The sequence below is a fragment of the Ascaphus truei genome, chromosome 3, assembly GCF_040206685.1.
Source record: "Ascaphus truei isolate aAscTru1 chromosome 3, aAscTru1.hap1, whole genome shotgun sequence".
Taxonomy (NCBI): Eukaryota; Metazoa; Chordata; class Amphibia; order Anura; family Ascaphidae; genus Ascaphus; species Ascaphus truei.
The window spans coordinates 313,243,175-313,267,121 of record NC_134485.1 but is presented as its reverse complement, the minus strand read 5'-3'; the positions used below and the strand labels follow the sequence as shown (position 1 = coordinate 313,267,121).

The 23,947-nt window shown below is 46.2% G+C and overlaps 2 protein-coding genes across 5 annotated transcripts in view; one reads left to right on the top strand and one right to left on the bottom strand.

Moving 5' to 3' along the window:
* Positions 1–4,946, bottom strand: part of NAA16 (N-alpha-acetyltransferase 16, NatA auxiliary subunit) — a 44,611-nt gene extending 39,665 nt beyond the window's left edge. Inside the window, exons 1-3 of one of the 2 annotated variants that reach the window (XM_075591066.1) lie at positions 4,670–4,946; positions 2,214–2,298; positions 741–845 (exon numbers count right to left, since the gene is read on the bottom strand). In XM_075591066.1, coding sequence (XP_075447181.1) covers positions 741–845; positions 2,214–2,298; positions 4,670–4,723 — 244 coding nt within the window. In that variant the 5' untranslated portion in view covers positions 4,724–4,946. The remainder of the gene's footprint in view (positions 1–740; positions 846–2,213; positions 2,299–4,669) is intronic. The other variant, XM_075591065.1, reaches the window with a different exon arrangement.
* MTRF1 (mitochondrial translation release factor 1) overlaps positions 4,914–23,947 on the top strand; it is a 20,376-nt gene continuing 1,342 nt past the window's right edge. The window contains exons 1-11 of one of the 3 annotated variants that reach the window (XM_075591067.1): positions 4,914–5,259; positions 6,586–6,686; positions 7,375–7,809; positions 9,125–9,210; positions 10,034–10,115; positions 14,818–14,925; positions 19,673–19,845; positions 20,319–20,436; positions 21,159–21,295; positions 23,191–23,289; positions 23,803–23,947. The exon at positions 23,803–23,947 is cut by the window's right edge and continues 1,342 nt beyond it. In XM_075591067.1, the coding sequence (XP_075447182.1) occupies positions 7,395–7,809; positions 9,125–9,210; positions 10,034–10,115; positions 14,818–14,925; positions 19,673–19,845; positions 20,319–20,436; positions 21,159–21,295; positions 23,191–23,289; positions 23,803–23,919 (1,335 nt within the window). In that variant the 5' untranslated portion in view covers positions 4,914–5,259; positions 6,586–6,686; positions 7,375–7,394 and the 3' untranslated portion in view covers positions 23,920–23,947. Of the gene's footprint in view, positions 5,355–6,585; positions 6,687–7,374; positions 7,810–9,124; positions 9,211–10,033; positions 10,116–14,817; positions 14,926–19,672; positions 19,846–20,318; positions 20,437–21,158; positions 21,296–23,190; positions 23,290–23,802 lie in introns of all 3 variants that reach the window. The other 2 variants (XM_075591068.1, XM_075591069.1) reach the window with 2 other exon arrangements.

Genomic DNA, 23,947 nt, shown 5'->3' with positions numbered 1-23,947 from the left:
GAGTCACATCACTAGGGCTATTAAGATATCAAATGTAAATAAGTTATGTTGTAAAAGGGGAGAGCAAATCAGGCAAGCCCAAAACCAAAATCTTGTTCGTCGCATGTAAATATCCCTAAATCTCAGTGGTAAGCGCATGAAAATGTGTTTAGAAAGTTAGGATTTGTTGCTTATTTTTAAGTAGAAGCATCCAAGCTGTAATTTGCACATTAGGCTGAGATTATAGTGCACACTTGAGTGTGTGCACCCGTCACTCAAGCGATTTCTGTACATAGTGATTCAGGCGATGGGGAGGCGTGGCTATGATGTCACAACTCTGCTTCGCCGTCATTGGCTGAACCGCTCACGTGATGCGGCAGTCGCTTGAAAAGACAAAATGTTTTTGTCTTTTCAAAAATCTTGCAATTTCTAAATTATTTAAGGAATGATGTCAAATTTCATGATTTCTTTGTACGCTGGAGTGGCCATCTGGCCGTTTTCGGACGTAATACCCCATTGACCGATCGCCAGCCTCAGCGGTTATAGAATCAGCACCTGCACGAAAACTCCCGTTGCCTGAACCCTAAGGGGGAGGGGGTTTCTCTTAAGTTTGTTTGTGCCTGATCGACACTAGCGCACTTTAGAGTAGTCCCCCTATGCGCATAGTTGAAGAATGAGATGTATGGTACATGCATTCTGCCTAGTAAAGTATGTCGTAAAGACAGAGAGAGAAAATGTACGATATTTTATTGCAAGGATACAGACATGGCTCTTTACATCATTACGAAGTCCTTTTCGCACAAATTCATATGCTTCTTCTTTCTTCCCCAAACAATTTAACGTCAGTCCCTTCATGGCCAAAGTTTCTGTATAAAACAGGACATGAAAAGGAAAAAGAACAAACTCAATAACAATGCTGACCATCAAATGCAACAAAACAGTGGCTGCATTGCACTTTGAGAACACCAACTGTAACAACAAAATCTCTGGCGAGTGCTTCACATACAGTGTGGATCCCGCACAGGCACATGAACATGCCCGGGAATGCTACAGAAAAAAACATTTGTAGTCTCACCGGTCAGGAATACCATGTGTTTAGAATATTCATATTGTAAACCATAAAATGGTATTATAACCGGACGAAAAAAAATTTGTTTTAAAAAAATATGAATGTTAATATTTATTTTTACGTCCTGGGCAAATCTTTAAGCTGAGACGTCTAGTCACAGGTAAGGTTCTTGCGCTCGCGCTGTCCTCTTAAAATTAATCCGTTTGCAGCGTGTACGCGCAGTCCGGACAGTTCGGGTCCACCCTGAGCCCCTGCTACCACTTTGCGGTCAGTATTCGTTCCCCTCATTTGGGTATTTTATAACTAGGTATCTTAGAACCCCCTAAGTGGGTGTTATTTAGATTTTACCTCGTTATTTCTTGTGCTTCTTTGAAGCTTAGTATTGGTATAGTATCCTCAGAGCAGGAGTAGCCATGTGTGTTTGATGTTTCTTTGTTTGGTGTTTGTTTATTCATTGATTTTTTATTGTATTATTGTGGTCCATGTGACCTTATATTATATATGGTTATATTTTACTAATCCACAGTGAGCTGGTGTGTGTTTTGTTTTTCTCTGGGATGTCTAGTGTTAATGATGATTTCACATCCTTTACGTGAGCACGGGCAAAACGCACTGCTCAAACACGTGACTCTTAACACACAAAGGAAGGTTCCCTAGAAAGGTTGTCTTGTTTCTTCCAATTGCGCGCCGTCCCATCTTCAGTCTCCTATTGATGTCATTTGAAAGGTTTCCAGCCACTGATCGCTGCTGGTGAAGGTACACCTAGTTTTCAGCAACATCTAGTGGTATTCAATCTATTTTGATATTTCTTGACAAATTGATTGAACATCACTTTGTTCTTGCGGAGATTCATATGTGGGCCCATCTTTTTACCATGTCGAGTTCTCCGATTTGTTGCTGGAACTGTTATGGATTTGTGGCAAAAAACAAAACAAAAGAAAACACCCCAATATCCTCTGCAAATTATACGTGACAAGTATTCACCAATGATTTTTTATTTCTTTCTCTTGCACGTCTCTATATACGTACACACACACACACACACACACACACACACACACACACACACACACACACACACACACACACACACACACACACACACACAATAAAAGCTGAAGATCCCCAACTGCATTTTAAAAGAACCAAGTCAAGGTGAACTTACCTCCATGTTCAGCAAATCTTGGATTGGAGAGAATCATCTTGCAAAATTTAAGCCCATTTTTGTACTGTTTTTGTTCATAGCATTTCTGGTAAAGACAAAAAAAGTTACCTATTTTAACAACATTTGTACACATTGATACTCCTTGTATAACTTTTCTTTACATTATTTGGGTGACTACCGTGTTCTGTTTTTGGTAAAATGATAAAAAAAAATAAGAAATAAAAAGATGGAACACTGCAGGCCATAAAACAGCAAAGAGCAGTAAACGCACCACTTTGGTAACCTGACAGAACCATACTAAAAGCAGTATTACATAGCCAGTCATGTGTTCACATTTGAGCTGCAAGACAGTAGGGCATATGTATCAAAGCAAAAGTGGAGCAATTCTGGGGGGTAAAACAATTGCACCACATGCATCCAGACACAGTGACACAGAGCCGACAGGTGGGAGAGGGGTAGGGGGTAGCCGACCTCCCCCCTAACAAAATGCTGGCTGGCTCCTAAGCATTTTAGATTTTTGTCCACCCCTGCATATTTAGAAGGCAAGGCGTAGAGTTGTGGGAGCCTTGTACACAACTGGTCATTCCCTTAGATATTAATAGCATGACACATAACAATACTTTATTGTAGCTTTTGGGATTGGTGTAGGACTGTCAGGTCTCACTCGCTTGGAGCAACCCTTTTTTTTTTGACCTCAAAGACTTTCATGATTGTTAGGGGTCATCATTATTTCCTTAACACTTTCACAGCCAGAAAGCACAATGCATTACAAAGAAATGTGTTAAGAGGCATATTTGTTGCCCCGAAGGTGCTCTCCAAAGCACTGTGCTAATGCAACGGTCCTGAAACTGGTGGTCCCTAAAGACCTTAGTGGTGAAGTTCATAACCCTTCAACATTCGCTTCCTGGCTTTTTTATTACTACTGTGCGGCTCGACCACACTCCATCCTTATATATACTCCATCCCACAATGAGCAGCCACTTTACTTTCTTGTTTCAACATTGCCCCTTATTCCCTCTAGATTGTAAGCGCTCACAAGCAGGGCCCTCATTACCCCTCTGTATCTGTTTGCGCTTGTTTGTCCTTATATGTATGTCACTCCGTTTATGTCACTGACGTCACTATCACACCACGGCACATGTTGGCGCTTTACAAATCATGATGATAATTATGTTGATTTTTATGTGCAAGACCAATATTTGTGAAAGAAATAAAATAAGTGACATATTAATATATTGATTACCAATACTAAGTGCAAGTACGGTGGTCCTCCAAATAATTATTAGTATTGTAGTAGTCTGTGTTAAAAAATTAAAATAACACAATTCAAAAGCTGCATAGTTGTGTGAAATCCTGTTTCCATTAAAAATGAATACCAGTCTGAAATACACCACAGCTCCGCAGCTGGCAGGGGTTGGTGAACGACCACTAAGCAGAGATAAAAATGACCCTACTGCAGCACGCCTCTAGCATTGAAAGGGTTAAAGGAGAACACCCCTCCCCCCCAAGTGTACAAGGTATTGAAATATAAAAACCAGAGGTAGATCTCATGTTTATGGCCTCGTCCAGGGTGAAACCGAGCATGCTGGCGTTCGAGCGCCATGACGTCAGGCGCTCATGTTGCCTGGGCGCTTCCTGGCCAGCTAGTTGCGCGTGGGGGGGGGGCGTGACATCACGTGAGCGGTTCGCCCTCATTGGCTGAACTGCGCACGTGACCAGGGCAAGCGTGACAAATACAAAAAAAATTGGCGCTACAAGCATCGCGCCGCTCCACGCTCACGTGCGCAGCATGAACCCTACAATTTACTTTCATCGTTTTGATCGTGCGCGAGCAAGCTCTCACCCTGGGCGGGGCCTAATGGGAAAGGAGAGGCAGCGAAGGAGCCAGGATAACACGGACCCCTCACAACACGCGGTCTCTGTGCTGCCTCTCCAATGTCACAGGAGAGGGTGTGGGTACGTATATCTTTATTTATATAGCGCCATCCAGCTACACAGCACTTTACAATGCACGCGACATTATATGATAACACATAATGGGAATAAGCGCTTTACACACAAAACACTAGAGAAAGGCGTCCCTGCCCCGAAGAGCTTACAATCTAAGTGGGGGTCCCTTACATACACTAATAAATACTGCCCTGCATTGTGGGTTCAGGCCCCTGTGTATTGCGGGTTCAGGCCCCTGTGTATTGCGGGTTCAGGCCCCTGTGTATTGCGGGTTCAGGCCCCTGTGTATTGCGGGTTCAGGCCCCTGTGTATTGCGGGTTCAGGCCCCTGTGTATTGCGGGTTCAGGCCCCTGTGTATTGCGGGTTCAGGCCCCTGTGTATTGCGGGTTCAGGCCCCTGTGTATTGCGGCCCCTAGCTGCCGCACGGGGGAGGCGCTCGGTCTGTCACACGGGAGAATGCGCCCTTGCACCATGGCTGTGTGATAACGCTTGGGAGGCGGGCTCACCAGGATCCTCTTGAAGAGGTTGCTCTCCTTGGGTGGGAGGCTCGCGCACGGCATCTTGCTGACGCTCCGCTTTCAACGCACCCCACGCCTGCGCGCGGCCCCTCCCAGGCAGACTCCCGCGCGGGTGTCTCGCGGACACCCTCCTCCTCCTTCTCCGCCCCCCCACACTACAAGGCAGCCCGCAAACTCCTCCCCAGGACGCCTCGCTCTGCCCGCGTCACTTTGAGGGTGACGGCTGACCCTGCAAGATGGAGGCGCGCGGGGCGCCTCGTGATTGCGTCACTGCTGCAGCGCACGGCGATGACGTACATCACACATCCCCCAGCAATTTGCCCATAGAAAGACACTGTAACTCGACCCTTAGTTGCAGTGACTGTTACATATTGTAGTAGAATGCATTTCTATACGAAAATGAATCTCTCTTCGAAGCAACAGGGATTCATATTGCCATTGTACATTACAAAAATAATAATAATTGATAGGAGTTTTGACCTTCCTCGGCTCCCGTAGCGATGCCCTTTCTAGGAGCGGGGAATGCAGGGAGTTGTAGTCCCACAGCTGTGTGACCCTCAGGAGTCTCAGTACAGCTGGTGAGTGATGTGCGGCGGCATGGGACTCTGTGTGTGTCTCTGCCCAGCTCCCATATACCGGAACACAGGAGCTGCAGCAGCGGGGTCCCACTGAGGTATTTGCTGCATCCTGATCTTTAGATGGCGGTGACATATTTGTTTGCATTATGTGACTGATGATAATGAATCAAGCAGAAGAGACTGTCACCGCCTGTGCTCCATGCCATGATCAATCCCACATTCCAGCCTGAAATGCTATAATATAAATACAAAGTGAAGGGATACTACAGTCAGAGGCAACATATTTTTGGTTAGGTATAATTGGGAAGAAAGAAAGCGTCATTCATTATTGTAGCACACTCTAGCTTGTGCATAGTGCATTACTACAGTTACACATTTTGATTATTATTATAGTTTATTTGTAAGGCACCAACATATTCTGCAACGGTACAGAGTCATGTATATTACATAGACCGAATGACATACAAATAAAGACAAATAATGCTAACATGTTACTTGCAGGTTTTAACTTGGAAATGCATTACAATTCTTCTTGGTCCAAATTTCTGCTACACACTTAGTTATCAATCATGAGTGTCTATGTCAGGGGTGCTCAAACTTTCTGCCCTGCGCCCCCCTTCCTGCTCCACTGCTCTTGTCCCCCACTCCACCTTACCTTTGTATCAAGCGTCAAATAACGCTGCGGGTTCATGGGACATCACGCCACGTGCCGCGGGTCATGTAATGTCACCTGACCCCGCAGCGTCAATTGACGCCATGGCGACAGGTCGCCTGAAGCGGGCTGAATCAAGGTAAGTGAGTTACAGAGGCCTCGCGCGGTCCCCGGCATTTAAATGCCTTGGGGAAGTGCGCAGGGCCTCTATAACCGCTGTGCCCCCCAGTTTGCGCACCCCTGCTCTATGTATTAAGGCAAAAAATGCTTACAATTAATCAAAGAAAAATCATATTCCTACCAATGTGTTCTCACCTTTGATACATATGATTACATATGTCTCTAAATGTTCATCAGCAACTGTACTATGTAACTACACAGTTACTATGATACTTTTGTCTGAAGTACTTATTCCCATGATCTGTTATTTGTATTATTTCTTATTTATATGATTGTCACATGTATTACTACTGTGAAGCACTGTGTACATTAATGGCGCTATATAAAGACCTACATACAACTATGTAGCAACTGTATAGTTCTAGCAGCTTCCTTGATTACCAGCTCAAACACAATCAAAGTTAATAGTCTTTTTTTTTTAAGCCTTTCATCAGTTCAGATCTGTTTTATTTGTTGTCGGCTATACCTAAATATCTACCATTTCAACTTCTTAGAAACCGCAATAACAGGTTATTCCCTATACATCTGTACAGCTATAAAGATTTCTGGTTCCCGCCTTTCTCCACCACAGATTATGGAACGACACGCCATTGGGGTAGGATTTGTTACTTTAGCTGCTGTTATACGTTTATTAAAAGCTTGTCTTTTTGCAATTATTTTTCCAATTAAATAATCTGAATGTTTATTTTGAGTTTGTAAATGTTTAATCGTTTATTAGAACGTATTTATTCTATTCTGCAATATGTAACTTTGTACGGTGCTTTGGAGAAAAAGTGCCACAAACACACAGCTATTGAATTATCTGACAGATAACAATTAAACATTGTTTTCATGGCTTTACAGGAACTCTGTGCTTGGAATGAAGCCGTGTTGTAATAAGTGAGATCTCTTCTGTTATTTTTAGACTAGGCGTTGAGGTACCTGTGGCCTTTAAGGGTAGAACACTTGGTACTTGCTGTCTTTATTTTTTTTTTACCTGATTGTTTTGATTTGTATAACTGCTTTGTAGAGATCTGATTGAATAACTATACTAGTACTGTTTTGGAGGTCTTATTTAAATTGAAACAGTCTTAGTTTGGGAATGTGACAAAGGACAGCTTCTGATGCCCTTGCTGAGGATGCCCAGCTCTGCTTGTAACTGTGATTTGAAGTTGAACCACTCAGTGCTTCCTCATGGAGGGGTCTGTCACTATTTGCTTTGCAGGCCTGTCCAGCAGTGATGTGCCGAGGATGCTAGGACAATTCATTTCGTGCTACATATTTAGTCACTGTATTTATTTCAGGAGTGGGAGGAGATGTCACTATGAAACATCCCTGCAGTGTTGGGCTATTGAGGAGCTGCCTTGTGTATGTTCATTCCTGGAGCCCCTTTCCTGCGCCTCCTAGAATACAGGCTGGACTTTGTACACAGCGGCTTATTCCTGGGTCGCAGTTACTGAATGCACGTACACCTCCTCCAAGACTTGGACACCACCCAAGAAGATGCTGCTCCCAGGATTCCCGCGTGCTGTGGCAAAGCGAAAAGTTGCAGAATTACTTCCAGTCCCTAAGGAAAGAGCATGAACGACTAAGTGAAATGTTAAGCCTCAACTCTGTTAGAGAGGAGGATCGCAGGGCTGTTAGCAGGAGACACGCTGAACTGTCCCCTCTGACAACCTTGTTACGGGACATACAGGAAGCAGAGCAAGAAGCCCGGGAATTGGACTCCATGTGTGCTGGTATGATTGTATGTATTTATTAAGTCCTCTACTGCTACGTGGGGCCACCAACACACTGTACCACATTTATTAAGCAGTCTTCTGCAGGTGACCTAAATGTGTCCTCCAGGACCAGAAGGTGTCTTGAGGCAGAAGACTGCTTTGTAAATGCTGTGTTAGGCCGAGCTCACACTGCCTGCTACGGCCGCGCGCTCCTGCAGCCCAGCGATCTCTGCTCAAGCTGCAGGAGTTGGGTCGCGGTGGGGGGCGTGAAAAAAATTCACCTTCAGACCGGGGACCGGGGGTGTGTGCAGTGGGGACCGGGGGGGGGGGGGGTGCAGTGGGGACTGGGAGGTGGGGTGTGCCAGCAGCCCTCGGCAAACACTAGGCTAGTCAGAAGTAGGGGGAAAAGGGCGAGCAGAAATGCAGCTTATAAGGAGCCCTTTTAAAAAGATAATACTCTGCAATAACTTTTTATTTATGTTTTTTCCCTCCGCCCACCCCAGTCCCTTCGGTTTCACTGCCGAGTCTCAATTTCAGCAGCCAATCAATGTAAACGTCTGGACATTGATTGGCTGCTTAAACTGATGTCATGCTGCTGCAGCCAGGAATCACAGATTGAAAAGACTCCCGCGACTGCAGCAGCGTCAACACCGCACTTTGCAGCTAATGGTAGTTTCAATACTGAACACTACCATTGGCCGCCAGGCATCTGAGACGAACGTGCGCGCGCACGTCGTGTAGCGTGCTGTGTGAGTGGGGCCTTACTGGCACCATCTCTTAGAGGAGGGTTTTAACAAGTAATCCTATCTTCTACACATCATTGAATGCACATTTTGATAAGAGACCACCTCAGGAGTCAGTGTGGTCTATTAAGAAACAAAGGAAAAGTGTTGAAGACGTGTAATCTTACAGCTCAGTGCCCATGTGAATATAATACCCAGTAGCTGAGGTGTCATCAAAATAGTGGTGCTGTGAAATAATTGTACATTTAAGACTGAGGAAAAGCTATTCTGGTCACATTTTTAAAAGATTTAAATAATATTTCTGGTTAAAAAGCACAAATGGAGAGGGGCTTCATAAAATTAATCAATTGTCCTTTAGATAGAAAGTGAAACCATTAGTCTGTCAATAAATAAACAATGCATTACAGGCACTGATACTGATGGTGCTGGAACCAATTTGTCTTTGCAGAGTGGTGATAAAAACTGCAGTCCAGTGTAGTAGAGTTTGGTTATAATCGTTCATTGGTGGCATCATTAGCCTGCGTCATTAATATTCCGATTGCTGAAGAGAACATATCTTTAGTGTAACTGTCTTTGTCATTCACATCTAGAGAGTAGAGATGAGGAGCTGCTGTTAGGTCTTGCCCTCGAAGAAAAGGAGACGTTGGACCAAAATCGTGACAAATTACATGAAAAGGTAAAATGGAGCAAGACAGACCTGCAGTAATGTTATCTGTTACTAGGGTGGATTCTTTCCTACCTGTGATTTATGCACAAAGCAATCCCCCAAAGCTTAGGGACAAGATCTGAACAGTTGTATCTGTCCCAATAACTGTGTAAATCACAGGCAATGCGCCTCCATATCCCACGCAATGCGCCTCCATATCCCCCGCAATGCGCCTCCGTATCCCACGCAATGCGCCTCCGTATCCCCCGCAATGCGCCTCCTTATCCCCCGCAATGCGCCTCCATATCCCCCGCAATGCGCCTCCATATCCCCCGCAATGCGCCTCCATATCCCCCGCAATGCGCCTCCATATCCCCCGCAATGCGCCTCCATATCCCCCGCAATGCGCCTCCATATCCCCCGCAATGCGCCTCCATATCCCCCGCAATGCGCCTCCATATCCCCCGCAATGCGCCTCCATATCCCCCGCAATGCGCCTCCGTCTCCCCCGCAACGCGCCTCCATCTCCCCCATAATCCATATGTATAGAAATGACATACCGTATTTTGCACTTTTACACAAATCTGTTTTTTGTAAATCTGTCTCTTCCTGTTACGGTAACATTTATCAGAGAATGAAACGATGTAGAGAGAGGATGGGGTTTTGCAGCAGGTTATGGAAATGGGCAGCCTGGTGCGGTTCCAATGGTTCCTCAGCCCTTCACTGTCATCCATTCCTTTTTGTTCCTTCTGAGTGATTAAGGTTGGGTTGCCCACCGCAGATTAGTAGCCGGGGCGCCGCCATGTCTCAGAGGTTGATATGTAAGATGACTTCTCCTCCTGTTTGTTTGTAGCTCTTGCATATTCTATTACCGCGGGAGAAATACGATGAGCGTGATGCAATATTGGAAGTGACATCTGGCAGAACTACCGGAGGTCAGAATATTTAACATATCTTTACATTTGTGTAGCGATGCTAAATGTTGGGGGGGGGGTGGCTCTCGACAGTCGTGAGAAAAGATACCGACATACTTGCTTACCTTGAAACTGGGCACCCCTCTCCTATTTACTGCTAAGGAGGCTATCTAGTAAGGTCTCCCAAATGCAAAACAGTGGAAAAGAATGAAAACCGATTGTTCAAAGGAGAACGTTAACTGCTTTCCACTGATAAGTCTTGTGCAATTTTGACATTGGTTATACAGCTATGTATTACAATCAATGCATGGGAGGCCGCAAATAAAAAAAACACACACGTGAGCATATTCATTTGTCTTGCAGGTCCACAAACCTGCTTTTTCCCCACAGTCTTGCGGCATACAATATTCCCTCTGCAGCCAGGGATTCTGGGTAATGACATGCATATGAGCCCTCGGCGTGTCACTTCTTGCTTCTTACCTATTTTAACATGAATGCTTATTATAACCTCAATCCCTTGTCATTCTTTGCCCTCTGACATAGGGAGGAATAAGGTTAGAGGACATGCAAACCCCCATTCAGAGTCCCTGTGAGGGACAGAAGCATTTTTAATTTCCAGAGAGTCCAATATATTCTGTTTTAAGAAGGCCGTTACATTGCTAATGGTGTTTTCTCTCTACGTTCCTACTGTGCCAGTACACGCGAATGAGGGTTAAGCACCGGCCAGGTGGGGGTTGGACAAAAATGTTAACCAATCGGACTCCATCAGCCCCTACAAGGCTCCCTGGCTGCCTCCTCACCGCAGTCACGTGGTATTCAGTGGCAAGCTATGCCCTCCTGCCTACCTGACGAAGTTTGGCTGCGGTTAGAACGATTTTGCCATCTTTATACTCCCAACTGGTGTACTGTCAAAGGCCACGGGTATGGAAACAGGCCACACTGGTGCCAGCTAATATTCCAAAGGCATGGTATGCCTTCTATCTATATGGTCGATGAGGATCCTCTGTGAAAGCGTTACGTTTTGTCAGACTTTGGGTGTGGCCCCTTTTGTGTATGAGGCTCTCCTGTGTTGAAAAATCCGGGGAGGGAGGCAATCCATGATGAAGGTTATAATGGTGCCGGATGCTACATTTAAATGTAGATACCGCAGATGCATGTGTACTGGATATACTCAAATGTGGGCTTCAGTAAAAAGCTTCTGTTTGTAAACGTTTTGCTAGAAGATTACAGGTTCGTCGGGCGTGCATTAAATCCATCGGGATCTGCAGAATCCATGAAAAACAATGGCATTTATAGGTGCACAACAAACACCCGCCAAAAAGGTTGCTCCTCATCACTAGGAGTAGACCGCAACCCTAGTGGAATCCAACTTAAGTGAAAATAGAAAAACTTAAAGTCCATCTGTGTATACCAACTACGCATAACATCAAGGATAATGGCTTAAATGTACTGACCAATTCGATTTACTGCAGGCATGTTGGGGAAATACTAGTACTGTCAAAGGGACACTTCCTGGGCTGCAAACTCTCCATAGCAGCTTCTGAAAACTGGTAATAAACAACTTGGAGACATTAGAACCCATAGCCATTAGACCGTATAGCACTTTATCTCCCTGTGCCTCAGGCATCAAAAACATAGATTTTAAGCTCCACGGGGCAGGGACTGTGCCTGCAAAATGTCTCTGTAAAGCACTACGTAAAACTAGCAGCGCTATACAAGAACATGCTATTATTATCACAAGAAAGTGGTGATGGTTAGAGCTGTTTGGGGCTCTTAGAGCTGTGTGCGCTAATAGCTTTGTAGGGCTGTGTGCTCAGAGATGTCCAGAGCTGTGTGGAATATCCAGATCTGTGTGACAGCCCATTCACAGCCCTGTGTGCTCTGTGGCACGTCCATTCACAGCCCTGTGTGCTCTGTGGCACGTCCATTCACAGCCCTGTGTGCTCTGTGGCACGTCCATTCACAGCCCTGTGTGCTCTGTGGCACGTCCATTCACAGCCCTGTGTGCTCTGTGGCACGTCTATTCACAGCCCTGTGTGCTCTGTGGCACGTCCATTCACAGCCCTGTGTGCTCTGTGGCACGTCCATTCACAGCCCTGTGTGCTCTGTGGCACGTCCATTCACAGCCCTGTGTGCTCTGTGGCACGTCCATTCACATCCCTGTGTGCTCTGTGGCACGTCCATTCACATCCCTGTGTGCTCTGTGGCACGTCCATTCACAGCCCTGTGTGCTCTGTGGCACGTCCATTCACAGCCCTGTGTGCTCTGTGGCACGTCCATTCACAGCCCTGTGTGCTCTGTGGCACGTCCATTCACAGCCCTGTGTGCTCTGTGGCACGTCCATTCACAGCCCTGTGTGCTCTGTGGCACGTCTATTCACATCCCTGTGTGCTCTGTGGCACGTCCATTCACATCCCTGTGTGCTCTGGCACGTCCATTCACAGCCCTGTGTGCTCTGTGGCACGTCCATTCACAGCCCTGTGTGCTCTGTGGCACGTCCATTCACAGCCCTGTGTGCTCTGTGGCACGTCCATTCACATCCCTGTGTGCTCTGTGGCACGTCCATTCACATCCCTGTGTGCTCTGTGGCACGTCCATTCACAGCCCTGTGTGCTCTGTGGCACGTCCATTCACAGCCCTGTGTGCTCTGTGGCACGTCCATTCACAGCCCTGTGTGCTCTGTGGCACGTCCATTCACAGCCCTGTGTGCTCTGTGACACGTCCATTCACAGCCCTGTGTGCTCTGTGGCACGTCCATTCACATCCATTCACAGCCCTGTGTGCTCTGTGGCACGTCTATTCACAGCCCTGTGTGCTCTGTGGCACGTCCATTCACAGCCCTGTGTGCTCTGTGGCACGTCCATTCACAGCCCTGTGTGCTCTGTGGCACGTCCATTCACAGCCCTGTGTGCTCTGTGGCACGTCCATTCACAGCCCTGTGTGCTCTGTGGCACGTCCATTCACAGCCCTGTGTGCTCTGTGGCACGTCCAATCACAGCCCGGTGTGCTCTGTGGCACGTCCAATCACAGCCCGGTGTGCTCTGTGGCACGTCCATTCACAGTCCTGTGTGCTCTGTTGCTGATGCGTGGTCCAATGCGTAAGCGCTCCATGCTGCTCATTGTTCGGCTAGAGCCGCTAGACTGATAACTGCTGTGAGGAGCCTTGTAGGGGTGATGCAGCCTGATAAGTAATCCTACCCCAAGCAGGGAGGGACTTAAACCCCATTCATTTGTACTGGCATGGAGGGACTAGAAGGAAGAAAATTGATAGCAAGGAAAATTCCATCTTTTCTTGGGTAGGAGGAATTGCACTTTTACATGATCCTCTCACTACGGGTAACGTTTATAACCTTAAACTCCAGCCAGAGGAACGACAGCGGGGCCTATTTTTATGTGCAAAATGTTGGAGGCTCTAAATATAACACATAATTGAAGGGGGAAAAAAAGCTGTTTTACTGAGTTAAAGGAGCAATTCAAGCATTTCTTTTCTTTTTTTTTTTTTTTAATTTTTTTAAATATTGGACTTAAGCAGGGGGTCGCTGGAGCTGAACCCCATTAATTTCAGCTCCGGGGACCCCCTGTTTCCAGGGATAGTTGCCTCCGACGGGGGTGCCGGTATCTCCTGCAGTTTTAAGCCCCCAGTCACATGGGTCATTAGGAATCCGCACCTGATGACATCACAGCTTCCTATTGGTCAGCAGGGCACGGGCACTTTGGAAATCAGTCATAATATGAACCCTGGCGTTGCTAACGGCACCCACTACAGAGTTAGGCTAAGGCCCCGCTCCCAGAGTCAGCGCGCCCGCACTGCAGACAGGCGGGGCGCTGACATACACAGACCGCGATATGCGGTCTGTAGGGAGCGGGAGGTGGGCAGGAGTGGGAGGCTTGAGCGGGAGGGGGGCGTGGCTTGAGCGGTCGGACCCGCTACTCTCCCCCCCCCCCCTCCCTCCACAGCTCGGGCTGCTGATTGAAGGTAAGTAAAGCAACACACACACACACACACACAGACAGAGGCAGGCACTCAGGCACACACATATACACAGACAGGCACGCACGCTGCTTTCACTCCACACTCCTCCCCGCTCCCCGAAGCCTCTCCTCCTCCCGAAGCCTCCCCTCCCCATTGGCTCACAGCCACACCACGTGACACGTCAACGCTAGGGATCACCATTCTCTTGTATCCCATAGCGGCTGACGCGCCACAGCGTGTAGTAAGCTGTGCAGCCAGGGGGGACCGGGACCGGCTCCGCAGAATTCCCCTGCTGGTGGGGAACTCGCGTGTGGCCGCCCGCGCCACCGAGCGCAGCGGGACCGAGGCCTTAAGTATCCCTGGAAGCAGGGGGTCCCCAGACCTGGAATTAACGGGGGTCAGCTCCGGAGACCCTATGCTTCAATCCTGTATTTAAAAAAAATGAAAAAACGACTTGTCTTGCCTCTTTAATGAGCTGATAAAAGGACTTATTTGGCAGTAGCCTTTCGTTCTGTATTGCACAATTTGTATTGTAAAATAGACACACTTATGTTGTAATGTAAATGTAACTAAATAACAACGTAAACGAATAACAAACAAGCTGTGGGTTTGTAATTCCGTCTTTATAATGTTAGAAAGCGAGGATTGCGAGGTTTTACCTGAAACGCAATAACTGGTTGGCGAAACTTAAGGCTTGGTGTTTAGCATTTCACAAAATATGCCTGACCTGGTGATACTTCTCTCTCTCAGGTGACATTTGCCAGCAGTTTACCACAGAAGTTTTTGACATGTACCAACATTATGCGCATTACAAGTCTTGGTCCTTCGAGATTCTGAATTATACACCTGCTGAATATGGTAGAGTATCACCGTTTTTTTTACCATGCAAACTATTAGCAGCCATGTTGGTCTCGTTGGTGACTGAAACACTTCTCTACAATAAATATTGTTGTCCAGGCAGCAGTGCCTGCTGGGATGTTGCACTAGCATGTTAATAGGTTCATGTAGGTTAGCGGCACTTGTTTGAAAAAGACAAAAATCCGGTAGATTTTACGTATTTTCAAATAGTTTAAAAAATGATTACTTGTGAGCACATTCACGTCAGGCAGGTCTGCAACCCTGCTTTTCACCGTCATCCCTTGGCATACAATGCTTCCATTGCAGCCAGGGATTCTGGGAAAAGACATGCAAATGAGCACACAGCGTCAGTGTTTACTTATCCATTTTAGCATGGATCGCCTGTAAGTGTATGACTGCGACATTACACAGCTTTTCCACACAGTCTGGGCTAAAGAAGTGCATAACCAGCAAACTCCTCACAGACGGCTGTTTCGACTTTTTGTGTCTCTTTAGTGTTAGGTTAATTACACTGGCGATGCAATATGAAGCTATACGGCATGGGGGGGGGGGGGGGTTAGTTTTTTTTTTTTTTACCCACCATAACTTATTTAACAAATAGTTTCTTTTATTTTATTACTTTTCTGTTTCCATGGTTTGACTTTTTTTACAATGTACTTTAATTTTGGTGTCTTTTTTTTTTTTTAAAGTAATGATGCCATCATTAAGAATACATTTAAGCAGAACCGACATCAAAGAAAAACTTCATTTTTCACTAGACACAAATTACTATTTTTTATTTTTCCTTTTAGGGTGACTGGATTTTTCTAAGGAAGTCACTTATACTTCTTTTTTTTTTTTAAAGAGATTTTGGTCTTTAACCCTTTCAATGCCCTATGACGTACGTAGCTACCATGTCTTTGTCTGGCACCCCAGGGATCTAGCTACTAACTACATCATGGGCGTTGGCGCGTTTGCTGGGGGAGGTCGCGTACCGGAGCGCTGAACGTGATCTGAGCGGAATAGGAGGACTCCTGATCGCAATGTGCCGGAGGAGCTGTGACATTCTTGTACAGTGGCCTATCTGGCATTGAAAAAGCAATGGTTGTCTCAGTCTGGCAGCCTGGAGGTAGAGCAAGGCATTGCAAACCCCTTTGGTAGTAAAGGGCTTCATTAATATCTTGTAATATCCTCTTTTGTTGCTTTGCAAACTTACATCTGCTTAGCAAATGCCCGAGTATACAATGCAAACTGCTCTCATTACAGGTCATAGCAAATTGAGGAAGGAATGCAGCAGCAGCAGCAGCGCACTTCCAGAGCTGCGGGGTCACAATTCAGTTATAAAGCAGTTAATCAATATATTTCCAAAACGGAGAACTACTGAAATACTTCACAATAAAGTGTAAAGGGTAAAATCAAGAGGCCACGCAAGCTCTAAACAAAGATGTGCTGGGCAGTGCTCATGTTGCTCTTCTATTCCTTTCAGATAAGGAGCGGTTTCATCTCTGCTACGCCCTCTAGTGGTTCTAATAATAATAATAACACCGTTTCATAGTGCTGACAATGTAGGGAGAGCTATGCATTGGGAAATGTCCAAAAATAGTAAACCTCATGTCACAAAACGTTTGTAATGTAATGTAATTTAGTGTGTGTGTGTGTGTGTGTGTGTGTGTGTGTGTGTGTGTGTGTGTGTGTGTGTGTGTGTGTGTGTTTAAAGCAGCATGCATTGGCTTAAGGGTTGTTCATGTAATGTGAGCTTGAGACAAAAGGTGGCACTGTGTGCTCATTTGCACGTCATTTCCCAGAATCCCTTGCTGCAGTGGAAGCGCTGTGTGATAATGGTGAAAGGCGGGGTTGCAGACATGTCTAAGACATGCAAATGAGCATACAGTAATATTTCCATTTGCTTTACTGTGGAGGGTTTTTGTCACTTTTTTTACCCACCATAACCTTAATATATATTATATTAATTTAAAAAAAAGTGACAAAAACCCTCCACAGTAAAGCATGTAGCAAATGGAAATATAACTGTGTGCTCATTTGCATGTCTTAGACAGATCTGCAACCCTGTCTTTCCCCATTATCGCCCAGCATACAGCACTCCCACTGCAGCAAGGGATTCTGCTTCTTAGCCCAGGCTGTGCTCAAAAGCTGTGAAATGCAGCAAGCATAAGCTTTAGGGCAGGGGAGCGCAAACGTTTAGTGCTGCGCCCCCCTGTCTCTCCCCCCGGCTCTCACGCGCCCCACCCCCGCCTACCTTCATCTGCATCAGATGACGCTGTGGGGTCATGTGACGTCACATGACCCGCGGCAATATTTGACGCGTGTGACATCACGTCACATGGCGCTGCGGCGTCAGATGATGCTGCGTTGCCATGGCGACGCGTCACAGAGCGTCTGAATCCCGGTAAGTGAATAGTTGCAGAGGCCTCACGCGTTCCCCCAGGCATTTAAATTAAATGCCAGGGGAAGAGCGCGAGACCTCTGCAACTGCCCGCTCCCCCCCAGCAAAATCTCCCGCACTCCCCCTGCGGGTTGCGCCCCCACTTTGCGCACCGCTGCTTTAGGCTAAGGCCCCGCTGCGCACGGCTACCTTGCTTGCCGGCGGCGCGTGCAAGTTACTGCACCGCGATTTGCGGTCTGCAGATAACTTTTTTGGGCGCGGGGGGGGGTGGCCATGTCAAACGGGTCAGAGAGCGTGTCAAACGGGTCTGGGGGCGGGCCAAAAGACAGAGCAGGGGCAGCTGCGAAGTGGGCACCGGAGTGAGATGGGGGGGGGGGGGGAGAAGAGAGAACCATGCACGGGAGGGGGGGAGAGCTGTGCTCGGCTGCCTAACAGACTTCCCTCCCGTAGCTCCTTCCTCCTCCCCTCCTTCCCTCCTCATTGGCTGACACGTGCACCACGTGACGCCTCAGACCTGCAGAACACAAGCCGCTGGTAGCTCCGGCAGGCTGACGCGTCACAGCACGCAGTCAGCCCTGTCGGAAGGAGGCAGCGGGGGCAGGCACAGATCAGGTAAGGGACTGGTGGCCCGCGCGCACCGCCGACCGCAGCGGGGCCTCGGCCTTAGGGGGCCATGTTTATGGTTTTGAAGCAAAAGGTGGCACTGTGTGCTTATTTGCATGTCATTTCCCAGAATCCCTTGCTGCAGTGGAAGTGCTTTGTGCTGGGTGCTAATGGTGAAAGGCGGGGTTGCAAACCTGTCTAAGACATGCAAATGAGCACACTGTAATATCTCCATTTGCTATATGCTTTACTGGTTTTTGTCACTTTTTTTTACTCACCATAACTTAAGTGTGTGTGTGTGTGTGTGTGTGTGTGTGTGTGTGTGTGTGTGTGTGTGTGTGTGTGTGTGTGTATATATATATATACCATCATGTTTTAAGTTATGGTGGGTGGAAAAGGCAACAAGAAACCTCCCCATGCTGTGCTTTTAAAGCTGTGTTAACAGCGCGCATTAGCTTATATGGGCTCCATGTAACAATGGATTTTCATACGAGATGACACATTGTGTGCTCATTTGCATGTCATTTCCCAGAATCCCTTGCTGCAGTGGAAACACTGTATGCTGTGGATAATGGTGAAAGGTAGGGTTGCAGACCTGTCTAAGATATGTGAATGTGCTCACAAGTGATCTTTTTATTTAATATAAACACACACACACACATTGTGACTTAAGCTGGCGGTGGGACCCAAACCAGATACCCCCACTTCAGTGGCAGTGCATATACTAGTAGGTGCTTCTGTCCAATTGTAAACCATGTAGGGATATTGGAGTAACCTCCACAGCAATGCTTCTAAGTATGAGGTCTGCATATATTGGGAATGTTGTTCATCATTGATAATGACTGATGTGGCCCAACCGTGTCCACTTGCAAGGGAATAATATCCAACGGAGTGAGTACCTTTGAACTGTGACAGAGGGGGAGACCGCACAATAATGTTCTCTAAAAACTCTGTGAGCCAATGATCTGTGTAGGCTCCCGTGATTAGGCTGGGTTGCAAAAGCAATGCTATATATTTATCAGAAATCTAGATACATACTTCTGCCTATGAATCACAGGCAAACAGAACCCGCGGCTCATATCTCTAAATGAGTCTTCAACCGAAGGATAAGTGATGAGGTTTACTCACTCCGATAGCGGGCCATGGGGGGTAGTTAGCGTGCTCCTACCGAGGTAGGTCACACAAGACAAGCAGGTAATGGTGGTGCACAGCCAATCAAATACAAACCTGGACTGCCGGTTGCACAAAAAACTATTGGCACATATAAACAGCGTTAGATTCTGTTAGTAGGCGTCCATGCTGCCGAAGACCGCGCGTAGGCGGCGCGATCACATTGCCTTAAGGCATTGATTGCCCCTATGGACTTAGTGGGCGCGCGTAACAGCAGGAGGGGAGGCGCGGTGTGCGAGGAATCGGTTCGAACTGATTCCTCGGTGCGACGGGCAGTTCACGTGAGCGGTTCGCCCAATGAGGGCGAACCAGCTCTGTGACATCACAGACACGCCCCTCTCACCCCCACGGCACTTCTACCATGTCCAGAAAACACACCCACTTCACACGGGTGACGTCACACGGGCGCACGCCTCCATGCGGTCGATTTGCTGTATGGACGCTGCCTCAGAGTGGTTCTCCTCACTGTATATATTTGCCAATACGTTTTTTTTTGTGTGCAGGTCTGTATTTCATTGGCTGTGCAACCGCCATTACCTGCTTGTCAATTGTAAAGCATTCCCAGTTTTACCCCTCATTATGTCTCTGCAGGTGGGTTACATCATGCAGCTGCACGCATTTCAGGGGAAGGCGCGTACAAGCGTTTGAAGTATGAAGGAGGTACACACAGAGTGCAGAGGATTCCCGAGGTGGGTCTGTCTTCTAGAATGCAGCGGATTCACACGGGGACAATGGCAGTCATTGTCCTTCCACAGCCGGACGAGGTAAAGCACACTCAGTGAGTCTTCATCCGTTGATATTCAGATGGTTATTCCATAAGACTAATGGTTCCCAATCTGTACTGGAGGTTACCAGGGCTTCCCTGGCAAAAAACAATGGTCATGGATATTTTACTGCTGGACACTCATTTTATTTTTGCAGTATTTCGATTTAGAATTCAAAAAGATTATTAAGTGTTATGCTATAATCATATATTATAGCCCTATTATAATTATCAAATAAATCTTACTGCAGCAATGCTATATTTATGCACATAGGAGAAGCAGCCTGTCACAATAGTCACAGCACATTCATCAAGGGCTCCACAGTTCATAAGAGATTGCATTGCATGCATTGTACGTTAAGACATTCCCTTCCCTCCCTTCAGGTTAGTCTTGTGCCCCGGGAGCTCCATTTTTCAAGATATATTGAGCTTTTGTTGTTGAAACCATGCAGCATTATTTCACTTCCTTTCTAGGTGGACATTCGAATTGATCCCAAGGACCTACGTATTGATACGTTCAGGGCCAAAGGAGCCGGGGGGCAGCATGTAAATACCACTGATAGTGCTGTGCGGGTTGTTCACATACCTACAGGTATGTGTGTTTTTATTTATTTGGGTGTGTGTGTGTGTGTGTTAGTAGTCTTCAGGATCAGAGATCCACGATTTGCAAGAAAGCGACTCTTGAGTTCAATTTCTTGCGGTGTTCGTTGAAAGTTATGACAAATGGCGTAAAAACTAAACGTGCAAATTTTAGTTCGTTTTCTGAAAAATGTACAAACCTGGGATATGTATGTATATATCCTTTATTTGTACAGCACGAAAATATTCCGCAGTGGAATGGAGGTACAGAGTGACATCAATTACATAAATATAATGGCATACAGATACAGAAGGTACAGAGGGCCCTGCTCATGAGCACTTACACTCTAGAGCAGAGGTTTCCAGCTCCAGTCCTCAAGGTGCAAGGGGTGGAAAGTAGACGGTTACTTTATGGGTAGAGTGCAGGAGACGAGCAGGCTCATGGCGTGATATCAAACCTGATATGTAAGGAGGAGCAGGTAAGTGGAGAGCCTTAAAGGGAAAGGAGAAGAACTTTATAGGTGGTCCGAAATTTGATGGGACGCCAGGAGAGGGTTTTAAGGAGGAGATGAGCAGTGACTGTTTGGAAAGATGTGATCCATTTTGGCCATGCCGTGAATGGAAAAGGAAAGTCAAATGTCAAAATGTCAAAGTCAAATGTCACTCCTAGGCAACGTGCTTTGGCACTACCATATATGCTGTCGCCAAAAATGCTTAAGCTTTGTTTCTTTGCAGGTATAATAGTTGAGTGCCAGCAAGATCGCTCCCAAATTTCAAACAAGGACAAAGCTCTGCGGATGCTACGAGCCAAACTCCATGAACAAACCGTCGAACGGGAATTGTCTCAGAGGCAAAGTGCTAGGAAATTACAGGTAGGATACTGCGCTTACCATGTGGGTGAATCCGCTTTACAGGGTGCACAAGGGATTGCCTTAGCACTGGCCTAGTTATTTTCTCATACACTTTGGGACACCCCAGGATCCAAATCTTTGAAATACAACATTCCCGACTGGATGTCTACGTTCAGTAAGACAGACCTGCCAAGACTCCATGTCTTCAGGGATTAAATTGTGGGATTGGGATGATGCATAGGTTTTGCATGTGTTTGAAAGGTTAAAGGGGGCGGGGGGAGGTCCAAAATATGGGAAAACTAGCTTCCTTAAAATAAAAATTCATGCAGACCCTAAAGTAAAATAAATAAAAATACTTATAGGTGTCAGATTTGGGTAAAAACAGGTATTAATTACCCAGATTAGACCCCTTAACCAGGACACTGGGGCAAAGGGGCAATCCCTTCTACAAACAAAGTGAACTAGTTCCAGTGCCATGTTTAAGGGGTCTTGCCTGCGTAAACAATATTGGTTCTCTAAGAAGGACCGGGTGGGGAAAAGGGCAAAGAAAACACCTGATTTAAAAACCGTCCCCATTCTGAGGCCCCAAAGAAATTCATCTGGTAACTAATGTCCAAAAAAGAGAGCGTCTGAACCCTGGTTATTAGCATTGTTGCATATTTTAAAGCAAACCAGTTAGACTAAAAGTTTTGCTTTGTGGACGAGTATGTGGTTTTGCACATTTAAGCCGTGGTATCAAGCAGGCGAATAGTCGCCACTTTGCAGTAGGGCTGGAAATAATCGGCTTCCTGGGGAAGATTAGATAACTCTTTAGTAACTGTTTTACATTACATCTTGTTAAGATTGAACGTTTAATCCGGGTCTGCTGAATTCAAGCATTTTTGCTAATTAGGTTTATCTAGTGATGGACAAAACAAAATGTCACCCCTGGTTTGGCATTTTTTATCATCAAGACATTAGACAAGCACTGTAAAATCCCACAAAGCTTGTTTTAGATGGAAATGTTAAGTTAAAGAGATATATATCTATCTATATCTATCTTTATAATTTAAAACACTTATTTGTCAGTTGTCTATTTAAGGCAGCAATTTTCTTCTGTGTGGAGGGGGTGGTATATTTTTTGCCTTACCTGTACCGGAGGCTTCCTCTGACGGGATCCACGGTGCCCCGACCTCCGTGGACCCACCCTCCATGACCTCCCAGTTCCAGAGAGTCCGTTTCTCCACTGGGCAGGAATACACAGTATGGCCATCAGCCTTGCTCCAACGACCAATTGAAAGCAGCAACGTCATGGCGTGATGTTGCCATTTTCTGTTGTTGACCCGTCAACCATATTTGTAGTTTTTTTTGTGTCAGACAACGGTACAAGAAAATGACAAATATCTCTGGAATGATTATGCTCCAAGTGATCCCCTGGTTCAAGTCCCAAAAAAAGGTGGGTGGGGGGAGAAGAGGGGAAATTGCTGCTTTTATCTATTAAACGCGCCATTGTCCTTCACCTTCATCCTAGATGTGGCTGCCCCTTTAATTGCATAACCATGCTTAGAATATCTTTTATATGTAATTTTGTACCAAGGAGGACAGATGGGATAAAGAAAATCACCCCAAGGTCCCTGTTTACTGCACTCTGTCCAATTATCCAAATGTCTGTGGATAATTGGACAGAGTGCAGTAAACAGGGACCTTGGGGTGATATTCTTTATCCCCTCTGTGCTTCTTGGTACTATATATGTCTCCTGTATGCACCAGTCCTTATTATTGACCTAGAAATTAGGTGAGCGTGAGATCAATTTGTTGTATTAATATGTAATGTTGTATCAATCTGCAACATGTAGCATGAGAATAAGACCCGGAGACTTCCTTTTCCATAACATAGATGTTTGCTTGTTTTGGGACATACGTTCTTTTATTTACAGGTAGGGACAAGAGCTCAGTCTGACCGAATTCGTACTTACAACTTCACTCAGGATAGATTAACTGATCACAGAATATCCTACGAAGTTCGCAATATCAAGGTAAATATCTTCTGAGCACAAAGAAATGGTCAATGCCATATTGTAACCAGAGGCGGAACTAGGGGGGCGAGCGGGGCAGCTGCTCTCAGCGCAGCATCTTAGGGGGCACAGGTTGGGTGGGCGGAGGGGGGCAGGCAGAGGTCCGACCCAGAATTCAGTCACAACTACTGGTGTATGGTGCCATGATAGGACCCGCCCCCCTTGCTCCACTGGTAGGGACTTTTAACTGAATGGCGGGTGGTGTAGTGAGGAGGGAAAGAGAGGGGGTTCTCTAAATTGGGTGGGAAGGGGGAGCAGTTGTAGTAAATATACACCAGAAATGTGTTTTCAGGATGAAATTAATATAATTGACTGGAGCAGTAAGAAAATAATGTCATACCGTGTATACAAAACTACTCGTCAAACATGGGAAGGGGTTTGCTCATTTATATTGATTATATAGTACTGTATATGAGTTCCTTGGCTCGAATTAATTATGTATTCATTGTAATGTTGCTTGGTTGCCCCTTGCAGGAATTCCTGTGTGGTGAGAAGCTGCTGGATGATCTAATACACCGGTTGCAGGAATCTGCTGATACAGAGGCCCTTTTCGAGCTTATAGAAAACTATTCTGCTATCCTCCCTACTTGATCTTTGTAGGATTTTTTTCTTCATGTAT